General features: G+C 40.9%; 1 protein-coding gene across 1 annotated transcript in view; it reads right to left on the reverse strand.

Annotated features, from left to right (window-relative positions):
• LOC117512209 (plexin-A1-like) overlaps positions 1-17702 on the reverse strand; it is a 1069160-nt gene that overhangs the window by 74659 nt on the left and 976799 nt on the right. Inside the window, 2 exon segments of the mRNA XM_034172199.1 lie at positions 3874-4032; positions 7374-7471. Coding sequence (XP_034028090.1) covers positions 3874-4032; positions 7374-7471 — 257 coding nt within the window.

The raw sequence follows: 17702 nt of genomic DNA on the forward strand, positions 1-17702 counted from the left end.
GTGAGATGGAAACGACTGATCTGCTGTGGCGACCCCTAACGGGAACAGCCGAAAGACAAAGAAGAAGATAGAGGACCACATCAGGAGTCAGTGCATACAGAGGTGGGCTTCAGCACAGTCATGGACGAATACAGGTCATACCCAAGAACCGAGGAGGAGCTGGTGATTGTGCATGATCTGTGCATGATGGTGGCTTGCAGCAAGGAGCTCTTCCCCAACTGGACATTACATATTTAAACCTACAGCTGACGATTGCGCACAACGCGTGCGTGACGGTGGTAGCCAGGACCTCTTCCTGCTGGACATTATATACAGTGAGGAAAATAAGTATTTGAACACCCTGCGATTTTGCAAGTTGTCCCACTTAGAAATCATGGAGGGGTCTGAAATTTTCATCTTAGGTGCATGTCCACTGTGAGAGACAAAATCTAAAAAAAAAACAATCCGGAAATCACAATGTATGATTTTTTAAATAATTTATTTGTATGTTACTGCTGCAAATAAGTATTTGAACTCCTGTGAAAATCAATGTTAATATTTGGTACAGTAGCCTTTGTTTGCAGTTACAGAGGTCAAACGTTTCCTGTCGTTCTTCACCAAGTTTTCACACACTGCAGCAGGGATTTTGGTCCACTCCTCCATACATATCTTCTCTAGATCATTCAGGTTTGGGGTTTCAGCTCCCTCCAAAGATTTTCTATTGAGTTCAGGTCTGGAGACTGGCCAGGCCACTCCAGGACCTTGAAATGCTTCTTACGGAGCCCCTCCTTAGTTGCCCTGGCTGTGTGTTTGGGGTCATTGTCATGCTGGAAGACCCAGCCATAACCCATCTTCAATGCTCTGACTGAAGGAAGGAGGTTGTTTGCCAAAATCTCACCATACATGACCCCATCCGTCCTCCCTTCAATATGGTGCAGTCGTCCTGTCCCCTTTGCAGAAGAGCACCCCCAGAGTATGATGTTTCCACCCCCATGCTTCACGGTTGGGATGGTTTTCTTGGGGTTGTTCTCATCCTCTAAACATGGTAAGTGGCATTGATTCCAAAAAGCTCTATTCTGGTCTCATCTGACCACATGACCTTCTCCCATGCCTCCTCTGGATCATCCAGATGGTCACTAGTGAACTTCAAACCGGCCTGGACATGTGCTGGCTTGAGCAGGGGGACCTTGCTGCCCTGCAGGATTTTAAACCATGACAGCATCATGTGTTACTAATGTAATCATTGTGACTGTGGTCCCAGCCCTCTTCAGGTCATTGACCAGGTCCTCCAGTGCAGTTCTGAGCTTTCTCAGAATCATCCATACCCCACAAAGTGAAATCTTGCATGGAATCCCAGACCAAGGGAGATTGACAGTCATCTTGTGTTTCTTCCACTTTCTAATAAATAATCATAACAGTTGTTGTCTTCTACCAAGCTGCTTGCCTGTTGTCCTGTAGTTCATCCCAGCATTGTGCAGGTCTACAGTTTTGTTCCTGGTGTCCTTAGACAGCTCTTTGGTCTTGGCTATGGTGGACAGGTTGGAGTGTGATTGATTGAGTGTGTGAACAGGTGTTTTTTTTTTTTTTAATACAGGTAACAAGTTCAAACAGGTGCAATTAATACAGGTAAGGAGTGCAGAGTAAGAGGGCTTCTTAAAGAAAAATTAACAGGTCTGTGAGAAGCAGAATTCTTGCTGGTTGGTAGGTGTTCAAATACTTATTTGCAGCAGTAACATACAAATAAATTATTTAAAAAAAATCATACATTGTGATTTCTGGATTTTTTTTTTTTTTTTAGATTATGTCTCTCACAGAGGACATGAACCTAAGATGAAAATTTCAGACCCCTCCATGAAGTGGGAGAACTTGCAAAACCACAGGGTGTTCAAATACTTATTTTCCTCACTGTATTTCATGGGTGGGTGAGTGCCCTGATCATAGTTTTCTTATTGGAGTTTTTTTTTTTTTCTCTGTGGAGCTATGCTAGGCTTTGTGATTATTATTTATTGTTGTTTTACTTTACTATTACTTAAAGGGCTGTTCCTGACTGGATATAGTCAGGAGAATTGCCATAGTGTTTATTCACATAATAGCAGGATAATAGCAGGACATCACCAGATGTTTACTTTGTGTGCAAACGTGTCATCATTTCAGTTACAAGTAGCGTTAGGCATCTGTGAGAGTGCCTCATGGCATTCGCTGACAAATCAGCAGAATGCCAAACTGACCCAGTGTGGACCCATATAGGCACTGTCAGTGTTAATTCAACACTGGTGATTTTGCTGTGTACCAGGGAGTGATTAATGGTGATATCAATGTCCACTGTTCACTGTTGTTACCTTTTCTAATCCAATTACATTTTTTCCACAAATCTGATTGGTTAATCGTGTGAGATTTCAGATCATATAATATTGGGTGTAAGGTCGCACAATATTCAGCTGTTTCACATTTAATGTATTACTCCGCACCCTGACCGGCTGCAAGTGCTGCTACACAGAGGTCAATAATGGCGCTGTTAGCTGAGAGCGAGAGAAAGTCATGTACCAATGACGATGCCGAAATGGATGAATTTAAGAAGGTATTGATGTGGATTGTGATACAAAATTACGGTTTCACATTTGATGGATTTGATGGAGTTTCACATTTGATGGATTATTCCGCACCCTGACCACTGTTGGAGTGACGCTGCCTCGACGGTAAGCCTCGCTGACCGACCTACAGAAAAATAAATCGTGCAAATGATGGAAATGGATTAGAATGGGAATAACCCCCTTGTGTCTGATGATTTGCAGACATTCATGCTGGATTATGGTCGCAAATATCCATTTTACTCCTTTATAACAATTTGCAACCGTATAAGCATTGTATGAATGTCCGCAAATCAGACACAACAGGGTTATTCCCTAAATATCCCTAATTTCTCCAAAAATATTGGTCCTTTCAACTTTCTGCTTTTGCAGCATTCATCCTTGACCCAAAATACATAAGCATACCAAGTGACAAATGTCAGCTGTCTCCAGTTTCTCCGTTATCGAACACACACACACGCACACACACACACACACACACACACACACACACGTATACTTGGCTTTCGAGGAATGCCACTAAAACATCCATGACAACTCTGTAAGAGTTGGAGGTATATGTGGTTGTGATTGAAGATAATGTGCACATTGCAACTTTTAACTCTTGCCAGGGTTATACAGCTTCACTGTGGACTGGCACAGAGGATTTTCTTTAAAAAAATAATGTAAATTTTCAGCAACAGGGTACTACATGGGAGTTGTCGGGCGAGATCTGATCAGTTTAATTTTCTTTTTGTGTTGTTTGCTTTTTTTGGGGGGGGGGGGGGGGATTCCTTCTCTGCTCCACTTCACTGTGACACTGTATAACTGGTGATACAACAGTTAAAAGCTTCATTGTGCAGTTTCTCCAATCACAAGCACAGGTGCAGATAACTCCTAGAGAGTTGTCTTGGGTGCCTTGATGGGTTTTTTGACTCATTTCTTTTTTGCATGGTCACTCACGTTTTGAGAACTGCTTTGTCCAGTCAAAGAATCATTTTCAGACTTGAAATTGTCTGACAGTTATAAAACTGATTTGAACCTGATATTACAAATGGTTTACACTCATGCATTCTTCTATTAAGCATTAAACCACATTGCTACCCCATTAAAAATCATGAATTCAACACAACTAATGGTAATTAATGGGTTAAAATCTTGGTCCATGAAATTTACTAAAATAAATACTGACAACACAATGATGAATCAGTCCATCTCTGCAAATGAAGATACCTTTGTTTCTGTCTAATCTGCCTCAACTTGTGCCTGTTTCCCTATTTATTCTCCTTGTCCCTTCTTATTCCCTGTTTGTTTATATCTTCCTCACCTCCTGAGCAGCAGTTTGGGATGATTTTTGCTCTCCAGGTTTCTGTCTATGAGGTCAGACAGCAGCTGTTTTAGAACACCAGTAGCATATTCCATTTCCCCCTGCAGTGCTGTCATGATCAGAGATGCCACATTTCCACGATCCCGCATGGAAAATGACCTGAAATCACATTTAAACTTTCAGTTATATTAAATATTTAAAGTATTTCTCAATAGTCATCCTCGTGATTGGTTCAGTCTTTTTTAAAAATAAACAGTTATGCATTTACTGGCTATGGCACTGGTGCAAAGTTTGTAATTGTAATAATTGGCACTTTACACAGAATCATAAAGGTGATATAACAGTATTTTGCCAAAATGCTAGGTTAAGTGCTTTGATATTACAACAGCCAAACAAGTGTTTACCCCAGTTGTAATTTGCTGAATAATCAACCTGGTCTCACGCTCAAGTCATAATTTAGCATCACGAAATATACATTAATGTACTGGTTTGTGATAATGTGATGAAAAGCGCCTCATTTTCGTCACGGCACCACTAATTCATTCTAATTCATTCTGTGATGGCTGCATGAAATTAAAAGTGAAGTGGGGGGGTCAAGTGGCTATGGTTAGGGTGGGGAGAAGGAGTAGGATTAGGTTATGGTTAAGGTTAGGGTTGGGGGTAGGAGTAGGGTAAGTAATAGTGAGTTAAAAAAACCCTGTCATGAAAATTTGACTCATTTCGTCACGGGAGCAGGAAAAAAAAAAAAACGTGACTGGGCTGGAATAATACCTCTTCTAAACCAAGATGAGCATTGTGGGGTTTTTTGTTTGTTTCTGCTCAATGAGATTCATGACAACAGAACACTAAAACATTGTGTTTTCTCTGTGTTTGCTTTTCTCCAAATAAAATCTTAAAATACTGTATAAACTAGACTATAACTACAAACTAAACAACTTTGTGGTGGATTAGTACAAACAGTTTTGATACATCACCATGTCTTGGCTATTCTGTCACAGGCAGCAGCTGAAATATGAGGTCTGTTAGAAAAGTATCGGCCCTTTTTGGTTTTTGCAAAAACCTGATGGATTTGAATCACGTGTGCTTGCGTGAGCAAACCTTGAACCTTCGTGCGCATGTGTGAATTTTTTTCCTGCCTGTCGATTGCGTCACTTCCTGGTAAGCAGCCTTTGTGTGAGGACGTGTGGAGCATGCTGGGCGGATTTTTATTACAAGGAAAATGACGGAACGATTAGAGCAGCGCTACTGCATCAAATTTTGCCAGACTCTGGGCGACAGCCAGGTGGAAACCATTCGGAAGATTCCAACAGCTTTTGGAGATGATGCAATGAGCATCACACGGATTAAGGAGTGGTACAACCGGTTTAAAGACGGCAGCGTAACGTGGAGAGTGAGCCGCACACTGGTCAGCCATCAACATGCCGAAATGACAAGATCATTTCCAAAGTGAATGCTGTGGTGATGCGGGACCGTCGTGTGACTGTCCGAGAAATTGCGGAAGAGGTGGACATCAGCACTTTCTCGGCACATTCCATTGTGACAGAAGATTTGGGCATGAAAAGAGTTGCGGCTAAATTTGTGCCGAAGTTGCTGACGGCAGAGCAAAAGCAACTTCGTGTTGAAGTCTCACATGACATGCTGGACTTCACAAAGAGTGAATCCGACTTCCTGGACACCATAATCACTGGTGATGAGTCCTGGGTGTACGGGTACGACCCGGAAACCAAATTCCAGTCGTCACAGTGGAAGCATTCCACGTCACCAAGACCAAAGAAGGCTCACCAAGTGCGCAGCAATGTCAAGGTGATGCTGACTGTTTTCTGTGACTCCCGCAGTGTGGTACACCACGAGTACGCACCACAGGGTCAAACAATCACCAAGGAATACTACAGGGATGTCCTCCGTCGCCTACATAATGCTGTGCAGCGCAAGAGACCGGAGTTGTGGGCCACAGGAAATTGGCGCATCCATCACGACAATACTCCAGCACATTCCTCGCACTTAATTCAGAGTTTTTGGATGAAAAACCAGACTCCGGTGGTTCAACAGGCTCCTTACTCTCCTGATATGGCCCCTTGCGACTTCTGGCTGTTCCAGAAACTCAAGATGCCATTGAAAGGAACGAGATTTGAGACAAGAGAGGACATTATGGCTACAACGACACTGGAGCTGAACTCCATTTCAAAAGAGGCTTTTTCGGAATGCTTCCAACAGTGGCACCACTGATGGGAGAAGTGTGTGGAGTCCCAAGGAGACTACTTTGAGGGTGATTAGGTTTCCAACACTCCAGGTATGCCAGTTTTTTTGTTTTTTTTTTCCCCAGCCAAAGGTCCGATACTTTTCTAACAGACCTCGTATACCATATTTTCTGAGTCACATATTGTGAAGAGGCAAAAAAAAAAAAAAAAAAAAAAAATCAAGAAAAAGGTGGGAAGATACAGAAAATGTGTAAGTCTGTAAAGCTGCATCAACTACCTCATCCAACGAAATTAATTATATATTTAGAAGCTAATTAATTTTATTGTAACAGAGAGTAAACTGCTTCTATTCACCGCTCAATAGAGAAAAGTGTCTGTTTAGAGTTAAATATGCACATTAATACTGCCTCTGGAAAGGATTCACAGCACTTCACTTTTTCCACATTTTGCTATGTTACAGTCTTACTCTAAAATGGAGTAAATTGTTTCCCTCAAAATTCTGCACAAAACACCCCATAATGACATAATTAATTTTTTTATATATATATATATATATATATATATATATATATATATATAATATAATATAATATATATATATATATATATATATATATATATATATATATATATATATATATATATATATATATAAAAGCATAACTTATTTTCTGGAAAATAAGGTAAACAGTACAAAAAGAAGATACATGTTTGTGTAAGTACAGATCATGCACTGACATTTAAATATGAAAAAAAAAATTGATATGGATGCACATTCCTGACTGCCAGACATGAATCACTGATCATTAGATTACAGACAGATCTGCAGTATTTTACAAAAGCAAAACAAAGTTGATTTTTTTTGACTGATCTGGTGCATCAAAGTTAACCTGTTTAACCAGTTGATCACCATAATCTGCTCTTTTATTTTGTGAGTTACAAGATGATAGCATTTATTGTTTTTGAGGTATTGCTTACAAGGTGGCTGGAATAGAGTAACCTACTTATCTACATATGTACTGTGCAGGCCGTGTGCTTGTAACAGCACAGAGAATTTGAGGCTTCAAAGATTTCATATTCAACTTAAAGTAGCACTGAATTAGCTGCTATAAGTGACATTGTAGGTGGCATCCTTTGGATTTTAGAAGCATACTCCCATTTGTGGCATTATGTTGAAGAATGATTAAGATCTTGTACACTTGGTTTTACCATCCCAACAATGATTTTTCCAAAACACAGCAAGAACAGTTATCTTCATATAGTATGAATTTAAACAATTTTAGGATACAAAACATTAGATACCTCTGTGACTCCAGGGTTCTTATGAAGGTCAGTAAGAAGTGTTTTTTTGTCAGCAGCTGACCAAACAATGTTAGTGCCTTCTCAACATTTGCCTGAACCTAGGGAAAGACAGAGAGACATCAGAATAAAGAGAAGTGTCACCCTTAGTGCCAACATAAATACAGTATTACAAGAAAAAAAATACAGTATCTTTGGTTTAAGCACATGTATTGTAATTGGCCTTTAAAAAGCCAATTGTGAAACACTGAACATAACATTCAGGAACAAAATAAAAGCTAAGACTCAGCAGGTATTCTGAACACATTCTCAGTCAGGCAACATTTCATCCAATTAATGATGACATTAGATTGGATTATAAATAGCAACTTAACACTGATTGGCTACTCTCCCTCCTGCTGCACAGCTGTATGCTTCTGTCTTACTGTGTCTCAGTGATTTTGTCTGACAGTTTTACATAATTGTCTTCTTGACATTAGGGGGTGGATAGATCAAAACATCCTCCAGCTGAATATCGATAAGACAAGAATTTTAATCATTTGGCCTTGACCATGTTATAGAGGCACTTCAGCACAATGAGCTCCCTATGTCATCTTTAGCTAAGAATCTGTATGGGAATTTATTTGGATGTTTTAGCAATTTAATCAAAGTTTTAAACTCTAATTCAGCCATCCATCTGTAATCTCGTGAAAACCGTTTTTATGTGAAAGATGCTGTTTAACTCACAGGTGACTCATTTTATTTTATTACCTCCACCAATTAAGTTGGAGGAGGTTTCTGTCCGTGTTCGTTTTTGAACAGCATATAACCCACAATTTTCCATATATCGTTTAGAAATTTTATTTACAGAAGATTTATATCTTGATACAGGACCTGTATACCAGTACACCTCCAGGGCCCTAAGGCGAGCAAGCAATACTGTGGCCGATCCCTCCCACCAAGATCACAACCTTTTTGTCACTCTCCCCTCCGGCAGGAGGCTGAGGTCCATCAGGACCAAAACCTCAAGACACAAAAACAGCTTCTTTCTATCCACAGCTGGAGTAATAAATAATGCCAGACACCCCATTAACCCTGCCATCCCAAGCCCTACTATAAAATACAGATTGGTCATTCCTACACTGAAAGGTACTGTACATCTGTACTCCAGTCATGTTTTTCCACAGTCCCATTCCATTCCATTATATTTATTTAACAGTGAATATAGTCTTGTCTATTCGACTCTTACTTCTTACATAAGTGTTTTTTCTTTTCTTATTGTTTATGCACAAATAACACCAGATCAAATTCCTTGTATGTGTGAACATACAGTACTTGGCAGTAATTTTGATTTTGATTCTGATAGGCAAGAACTGACTCATTTTTCAAGGTTGTATGTCAAAGGTCAAAGTCAAGAAATATCATGGAAATAATCCCTATCCTTTAACATTGAACAACTTTTCAAAGATCAAATTTCTTTCATATTTGACATTGTTATATACAACCCCAATTCCAATGAAGTTGGGACGTTGTGTGAAATGTAAATAAAAACACAATACAATGATTTGCAAATGCTCTTCAACCTATATTCAGTTGAATACACCACAAAGACAAGATATTTAATGTTCAAACTGATAAACTTTATTGTTTTTGTGCAAATATTTGCTCATTTTGAAATGGATGCCTGCAACACGTTTCAAAAAAGCTGGGGCAGTGGTATGTTTACCACTGTGTTACATCATCTTTCCTTCTAACATCACTCAATAAGCATTTGGGAACTGAGGACAGAAATACACTCAACAAAAATATAAACGCAACACTTTTGGTTTTGCTCCCATTTTGTATGAGATGAACTCAAAGATCTAAAACTTTTTCCACATACACAATATCAACATTTCCCTCAAATATTGTTCACAAACCAGTGTAAATCTGTGATAGTGAGCACTTCTCCTTTGCTGAGATAATCCATCCCACCTCACAGCTGTGCCATATCAAGATGCTGATTAGACACCATGATTAGTGCACAGGTGTGCCTTAGACTGCCCACAATAAAAGGCCACTCTGAAAGGTGCAGTTTTATCACACAGCACAATGCCACAGATGTCGCAAGATTTGAGGGAGCGTGCAATTGGCATGCTGACAGCAGGAATGTCAACCAGAGCTGTTGCTCGTGTATTGAATGTTCATTTCTCTACCATAAGCCGTCTCCAAAGGCGTTTCAGAGAATTTGGCAGTACATCCAACCAGCCTCACAACCGCAGACCACGTGTAACCACACCAGCCCAGGACCTCCACATCCAGCATGTTCACCTCCATGATCGTCTGAGACCAGCCACTCGGACAGCTGCTGAAACAATCGGTTTGCATAACCAAAGAATTTCTGCACAAACTGTCAGAAACCGTCTCAGGGAAGCTCATCTGCATGCTCGTCGTCCTCATCGGGGTCTCGACCTGACTCCAGTTCGTCGTCGTAACCGACTTGAGTGGGCAAATGCTCACATTCACTGGTGTTTGGCACGTTGGAGAGGTGTTCTCTTCATGGATGATGCGAAGGAGATGTGTTGCACTGCATGAGGCAAATGGTGGTCACACCAGATACTGACTGGTATCCCCCCCCCAATAAAACAAAACTGCACCTTTCAGAGTGGCCTTTTATTGTGGGCAGTCTAAGGCACACCTGTGCACTAATCATGGTGTCTAATCAGCATCTTGGTATGGCACACCTGCGAGGTGGGATGGATTATCTCAGCAAAGGAGAAGTGCTCACTATCACAGATTTAAACTGGTTTGTGAACAATATTTGAGGGAAATGGTGATATTGTGTATGTGGAAAAAGTTTTAGATCTTTGAGTTCATCTCATACAAAATGGGAGCAAAACCAAAAGTGTTGCGTTTATATTTTTGTTGAGTATAGTTGAAGCTTTGAGGTGGAATTCTTTCCCATTCTTGCTTGATTTACAACTTCAGTTGTTCAACAGACCAGGGTCTCCGTTGATACGTTTTGCACTTCATAATGTGCCACATATTTTCAATGGGTGACAGGTCTGGACTGCAGGCAGGCCAGTATAGTACCCACACCTCTTTTACTATGAACCCACGCTGTTGTAACACATGCAGAATGTGGCTTGGCATTGTCTTGCTGACATAAGCAGGGACATCCCTGCAAAAGACATTGCTTGGATGGCAGCATGTGTTGCTCCAAAACCTGGATGTACCTTTCAGCATTGATGGTGCAATCACAGATGTGTAAGTTGCCCATGCCATGGGCACAAACACCCCTCCATAGCATCACAGATGCTGGCTTTTGAACTTTGCGGTTGATGTCTTTTTCATCTTTTGTCCAGAGGACACAACATCCATGATTTCCAAAAACAATTTGAAATGTGGACTGATCAGACCACAGCACACTTTTTTTCTTTGAGTCTGTCCATTTCAAATGAGCTCAAGCTCAGCTTTCACTTTTCATGGTAGAGTTTTAACTTGCACTTGTAGATGTAGCGACGAACTGTGTTAACTGACAGTGGCTTTCTGAAGTGTTCCTGAGCCCACACGGTAAGATCCTTTACACAATGATGTCTTGTGTAACACAATGAAGCCTTGACGCTAACATGTAGAAAGTTCTCCAGATTCTCAGAATCTTCTGATTATATTATGGACTGTAGATGATGGAATCCCTAAATTCCTTGCAAATGAACATTGAGAGACATTGTTCTTAAGCTGTTCGACTATTTTTTCATGCAGTTGTTCACAAAGTGGTGATCCTTGCCCCATTTTTGCTTGTAAACGGCTGAGCCTTTTGGGGATGCTCCTTTTATACATAATCATGACATTCACCTGTTTCCAGTTAACCTGTTCACCTGTGGAATATTACAAACAGGTGTTCTTTGAGCATTCATCAACTTTCCCAGTCTTTTGCTGCCCCGTCCCAGCTTTTTTGAAATGTGTTGCAGGCTACACATTTGGCAGGGAGGAAGTGAGCCTCTGTGGACTGATGAGGAAATACTGCCAAAAAGTCTTGTAGACATTTATATTGATGAAAACACTAGTGACTCTGATGAAGATATTGACCAGGCACAAGAAGAGGCATATGATGACTTTATGATTAATGTAGTTTTGCCCAAGTCATGCTTTTATTCATATGTGTAACTACTGTATAATAATTATGTTCTATTTTTTATAGTTACCGTAGCATTTTGTTCAGTAACCTTGTATGCAGCTGTATTCACTTTAATTGTGGGCAGCATAGTGTTTAGAGTAAGAGATGCAAACACAATGCTCTATTGTCAGGATGTAAAACATCTGATATTGCTTACACAGAACCTCTGTCTATTAAAAGCTATTGGCAATATAATAAATAATCTGTATTTACATGGCAGCCATATTTAATTTGTTGATAAATGCTTTTCATTTGAATGGTTTTGTCATTTATAAAGTGATCAGAACAGCAGTAATAAAAAGTTTAGACCAGAATTCACCGAAATAGGATTATTTGTGATATGATGATAGTTTACTGTAAAAAACAGAATGGGGGTGTGGTTTGCATATTGGCTGTAAATGTGTCAAAATACATCACAGGAAAGTCATTGATGGCTTAAATTGTTCCCAAGACATTGTACTCAAGACCTAAAGTCAATAAAATCCCAAATTGCAGGTACAAGTAGCTGCCAAAAAACGTTTAGGTTATATTTTTGTCAAAACTGCAACTATAAGTTAATGAATAGACAGTATTTTGTAAAACAGCTACTGTGTCTTAAGTAGATGAGATTTTTGAATTTAGTTTGTTGTTTTGTACATCCAAAAGGTGTTCACATAGAGGCAAATCAACATTTTTTTCTTGCTGTTAACAATGAAGGTATGAGGAAGCTATAATTTTAGATTTAAAAAACACACGTTTTTGCATTTTTGGGTAATCTCTTGAGGGCTACTCTAGAATTTCTATCAGAAGGGTGGTTGCATCCCAAAATTTTCACTGTTAACGTCTTTAGTCTTCTTTTATATACCCTAGAGCATCAAAAACACCAATGGCGATGAGTCTTGGGGGGTGCACGGTAACCCACCCTAGCCCACGGACTAGTAGCCCTTCAAAAGGCAGTGAACGAATCTATCTTGCTCTTTTACACTCTTATGCTCTTCTAACTCTCTTCCTTTTGTTTCATGCTGTTTTGGCTGTCAGACAGCCTCCTGCATCCTCTTGCGGCCTTTCTTTGCAAAGGTTTTTCCATATGGCTTTTGTTATTTTGTTTCATGTTTTTCTCAACAGTAATAGATCAGTCTGGATAACCTTTTGAAGGTTTAAGTAAAGTTTTCTGCCTTTTATAGACAGCTTCCTAGCCGAGTTGTTCACATTAAGAGCAAATTTGCCAAAAGAGTTTTTACCTTTTTCCTGTAACTTTACAACTCTTCTCTCCAGCCGTGAACATTTTCCAAGTTTTTACAAAGACCTTAATTCGGTCTTCCACAAGTTTTTGAATTCATCAGAGCATTTTTTAGAACAAACACCTAAACCTTCATCCATTGGTCAACCACAACCAACTGACAGAGCCCCAGAACCACCGGTCTGTCCTGCCAGCAAAATGAGCCAAACCAATGCTTGGGATCACAGAGCCCAGACCCAGGAAATCTCAGGCCACAAAGGCCAATCAACAAATTGGACCAGGCCAGTCAACAGAACCACCAACAGACTCCAGCTAAGTGACCCACCTAAGTTTCAGCAGGGCTTTGTTGTCAAAAGGGATGCAAAGTCATTTTCTTTAAATATATTCTTTTGGTAATTTTCTTAATAATAGTAATGATAATAATAATCCAAATTCATCGAAATTCTAATCAGATGCATTCCCTTTTAAATCCTTAGGGCCCATTCACACATCGTACGAATAACTACAAATCAGGGTGAATCATGGCGGAAAAGCTCGTATGAGCAAACCACAAAAACATTGAGTCGAAAGGCAGGCTTGTATGAACCCGCTGCGATGGTGTCATGCACATGACGGTGTTGTGCGAGCAGGAACATAGTGTGAGCAGCTGGGATGTGGTGCACCACATCGCGCCGCTGATGTGGAGAACAATAAAATAAAAACCAGCTGTATAATTAGTGAATATCACTGGGTTGATATAAATAATAAATAAAAGGGGAGGCAATACAGAATCCCATGGTTAAGTAACCCTGGTTAATTAAAAAATAAATGTCACTCACAGGATTGGAACCTGCAATTTACAAATGCTCTGATTACCAGACAGAAACTTTACCACTTGATACAATCACTGTCTTATAACAGGAGCGTGAAATGGCTAAAATTAACAAGCAGATAATGTATTTTTTTTTAAAAAGAGAGAAAGTGCTGTGATAACTGACCAAACGGCATTTGTTATGGTGTATTTCTGCTGCACTGTTTACTTGTCATATAGTCCTGCTCCACTCACAGCACACGCGTGTTGGGCCGGGCCTGTGCTGCATGCCCAGCTGAACACACGTGTCCTGTCAGACAGACGTGACATTCAGATCACCTGCTGCGTGTCCACTTAACACTAGAAGTCCCACAGAGCAGCCATTTGACTTTTCTACCTATAAAACCCACAGGGCAGCTGATCGGCTGTATGGCTTTTAGCTAATCTGCTAAATCACCTGTGAGCACTCATTTTGTTATGTAAACGAGGCGATGATCACTGGAGCACCACAGGAGGGACTGGACACTGGACAAGCTTATGGGGGAGGGGGTGGCTTCACTCTTCTAAACCTGGCAAAGAAACTGGTTCATCCCAAAGACAAAACACCAACACACATCGCTTTCTTTCCTTTGTTGCTGAGGTTTATTGATAAAAATGGTGCAAAATAGTACAAAATTAAAAAACATATGTACACATATTTACAAATAATAAAAAACTATGCATTATCAGGATACAGTGTTCGAGAGTGAGTACATTTCAGCAATCACTCACAATCACTCACTGCCATGGCATCTCCCTTCTGCATTTGCCACATGTGTAACTGTAGCAGTCAACACATCGCACAGTGGCATGATTGTTCTTACATTGTTTTCTAACCTGACACATGGCTCTTTTCCCAGGGCTAGGTGTGGAAGGTTGTTGCCAAAGCAACTGTTCCTTTCGTGCCTTCTTCACACCCACATGAGAGTTAGCCAACTCTCTTGCAAGCTCCACCAGGAAGTTCACCCGTCTCTCCTGCCTCCCGGTGCATGCTTGATACAACACATGTGCATTCAGTGCTGCCATATAATCATGCTATAGAACACGGCGACTGGCCAGCGCCGTGTTCCTGTGTGGACAGTGTACTCCTGCACCATCTAGCCCATCACATCCACGCTGCACTTTGTAGTGTTGTAAAGGGTGACGGTGTTTGGCTTCCTTTTGGTGGTATTCTCAGTCTGAATCATGCTGTGCATGCTGCTGACAATGTAGACGGCCTTCTTCCGTTTGGACGCATACACCGTCAGTATGGCACCAGTGGTTGAAAACACCTGAGTGGTGAATTCATTGTGGTCCCTCTGTCGAGTTGATTGTGGAATTTCTCAGCGAATCTTGTTGACTGTGCCGAGGATGGTGGTTTTCCAGCTAAGTAGTCGTCGCGCAAGTGACAGCGATGTGAAGAAATTGTGCGTGGTAACATTTCTGCCCTTGTCCAGGAATGGTTCCATCAGCCTCATAACTATATTCTCAGACAGTCTCTCCCCACTGGGATGACTGGGGTCCTTGCCAAGATATGGGAGGACATTGCAGATGTGCTTAGATTTCAAATCACAAGCCACCCAAAACTTGATCCCAAACTTGTCAGGTTTTGTTGCAATGTACTGAAGGAAACAGCAGCGAGTCTTTGATGGGAAAAGCTGTTCATCAATGGTGATGTGTTGACCAGAGTTGAAGGATGTGATGCAGTTGGTGACAAACGATCCCCACACACCTGAAATTGCAGCAAACGTATCAGTCTTTGCTCGCTCACTGCGGGTGTCCCTGTCATCAAAGCGTAGGTGATGCATGATGTCTTTAAGTGTTTTCGGGACATAGTTCCAATGATCTGTGGGTTTCCCAGGTTTGCTGACCAGCAGTCACACAGTGATGGAACCTTGGTCAGCCAAGACAACAGCAGATGACAACAGCAATAAATGCCATTAGTTCAGGGAGGGCCATGAACCAATCCTCCTGCTCTGTTTGCTGTGCATGTTGAACAGTCCAGTCTCAAATGAAATGAAGCACTCTGTCTTTCAGCTGCTGGTGTGCACAAATGGTTGTAGCCACAGCTGTACGAGGCGTTGGAGGCAGCTACAATTTTACATGTATTGTATACGATTCCTGCTTCATGCGCAATTCAACCACCTTTGTACTATGTATGAAGGGGCCCTTAACTTTATTCATCACTGCTTTATCTTTTAACATCTCATGATTAACGTTGTCTCCATAATAAAACCTGGAATTATTATTCATCTTCTCAAAATGTCAGTCATCTGTTTCTCCCTGTATATATGCAAATAAATGTGTAAATATTACACCAGTGGTTTTTATTGTGTTCAGTGAAGAGTTTTGATCAATCATGAGAGAAATCACAACCTTAGATAAGAGACTAATTCATGTTGTTTAAATTAACTTTCCTGTGACTTGCGCTGAAACCACTTAATTTCTGCGTCGAGCACAGGACGCAAAAAAATTAAACATGTTTTATTTTTGGCGTCCGATTTGCCTCGCCATTTGCACCCCTCGCACTACTGTGGCGTCGAGCTACATCATCTCAGCACTGGGTTGCTTCCACGCAGCGTCGTCATGATGACACACGACGCAACTGGAAGCAGCCCTGGTGTGAAAGGGGCTTAAGAGGGCTGTAATTATGGGGTCAGCTGAAAAGCACAAAAAGAAAAATGCTTTAAAAGGTGGGGAGTATGGGGGCAGAGCCCATCGAGAAGCTCAAAGGCAAAATACGGAAAATGCTTAAAAGGCAGGGGGTCTGAAAGGTTTTAGCTGAAAGGTTTTAGTCATGCTCATGCTCCAAAAACAATTTTACTGAAAAAAAGATTGAAGGACCTAAAGGACATGGTTAGATGGCGAGGAGCTTTTCCAGGCATGTGAGAGGCAAATAAATAAAAATGCTTAAAAAGACGGGAGGTCTGGGGGAGCTGACACCCCACCCCCCCCCCCCCCCGAAGCTGAAAGGTTTTTGTCAAGCATTTACTCAAATAAAGTCTGAAGCACCTAAATGACATGGTTAGATGCTAACGAGCTTCGCTCATTCATGTCCGCGACATATGCATTTTATTTAAATTACTATATTTCTGGTGCTGTTGTGTTTGGCCAAAATATTAATATTTTGCATTGTTACACTTTGATAAATCAGTTGTGTTACTTAAAAGCTATTCAAATTTTACTTAAAAGCCTTTAAGTAAATATTTGAATAACAGTGACAAAACACAGAGAACTGCTCGTACTGGAAACTTTAGCTTTTACGTCTGAGGAAGTTTCCAAAAAATGTCTAATCAGCTTGGCCTGAATGAGCCCAGTCTGGTGGAGAGTCTCTCAATACAGATGGAAGGTGAGATAAAAAGACAGAAATAAGGAAAACTCTGTCGGGGCAAAGAAAGAATGTGTCTGTGTGTGTCATTGTTTGTGACAGAGGTGGACCCCGCATGGTCGACTAGCTGGCACCTGTCACTACTCATCAACAACAGATGAAAACCCCTGAAGACATCTCTGTTTGTCTGCACCGCTCTAATTCTCTCTCACACTTATTGTTGACTGCTTCACATCACTGGTCTTCCCTCATTTTAATTTGTCTTTGTGTCTCTTTCATGCAAAATTTCTACTTGCCTGTCTCTCTGTCGTAAACCTATTGTGCTACAGTAACATCTATTCTTTCTTTTTCAATGTGCCATAATAAAGTGTGTGGGCTTCTCTGTAAAGTGCTAAATGAGATTCTCAGGCCTCCAGGGTGGATAGTGAGTGTGATGTGCATGTTTGAAGTGGGAAGGACAGAAAAGAACAGATGGAGTATCAAATACATAAAGCATGTATATTGTTAGTTAAAGACTTTGTCAGGGGTTCATGCACATACTACATGAAGGATTGTGCATGTCTGTGCATGAGCATAGCTCATGCATAGTCTTGCTGTCTGGCTTAAAAGAGAGAGCAGTCATATAGAGCAATAAAGCTTACAATGTTGCTCGTACACTGGCTGCTGGATTACAGCAGCATGCCCTAAGGAAATAAACATGGAAAGGGAAGGAAGTCTAGATGCTAGATGATCGGGATGTCTGGGCGGCTTTGCTTGAGCTGCTGCCCCCGCGACCCGACTCCGGATAAAGCGGAAGAAAATGGATGGATGGATGGATGGATGGATGCTTTTACAGTGTGCGA

This window comes from Thalassophryne amazonica, chromosome 6 (assembly GCF_902500255.1).
Source record: "Thalassophryne amazonica chromosome 6, fThaAma1.1, whole genome shotgun sequence".
Lineage (NCBI taxonomy): Eukaryota > Metazoa > Chordata > Actinopteri > Batrachoidiformes > Batrachoididae > Thalassophryne > Thalassophryne amazonica.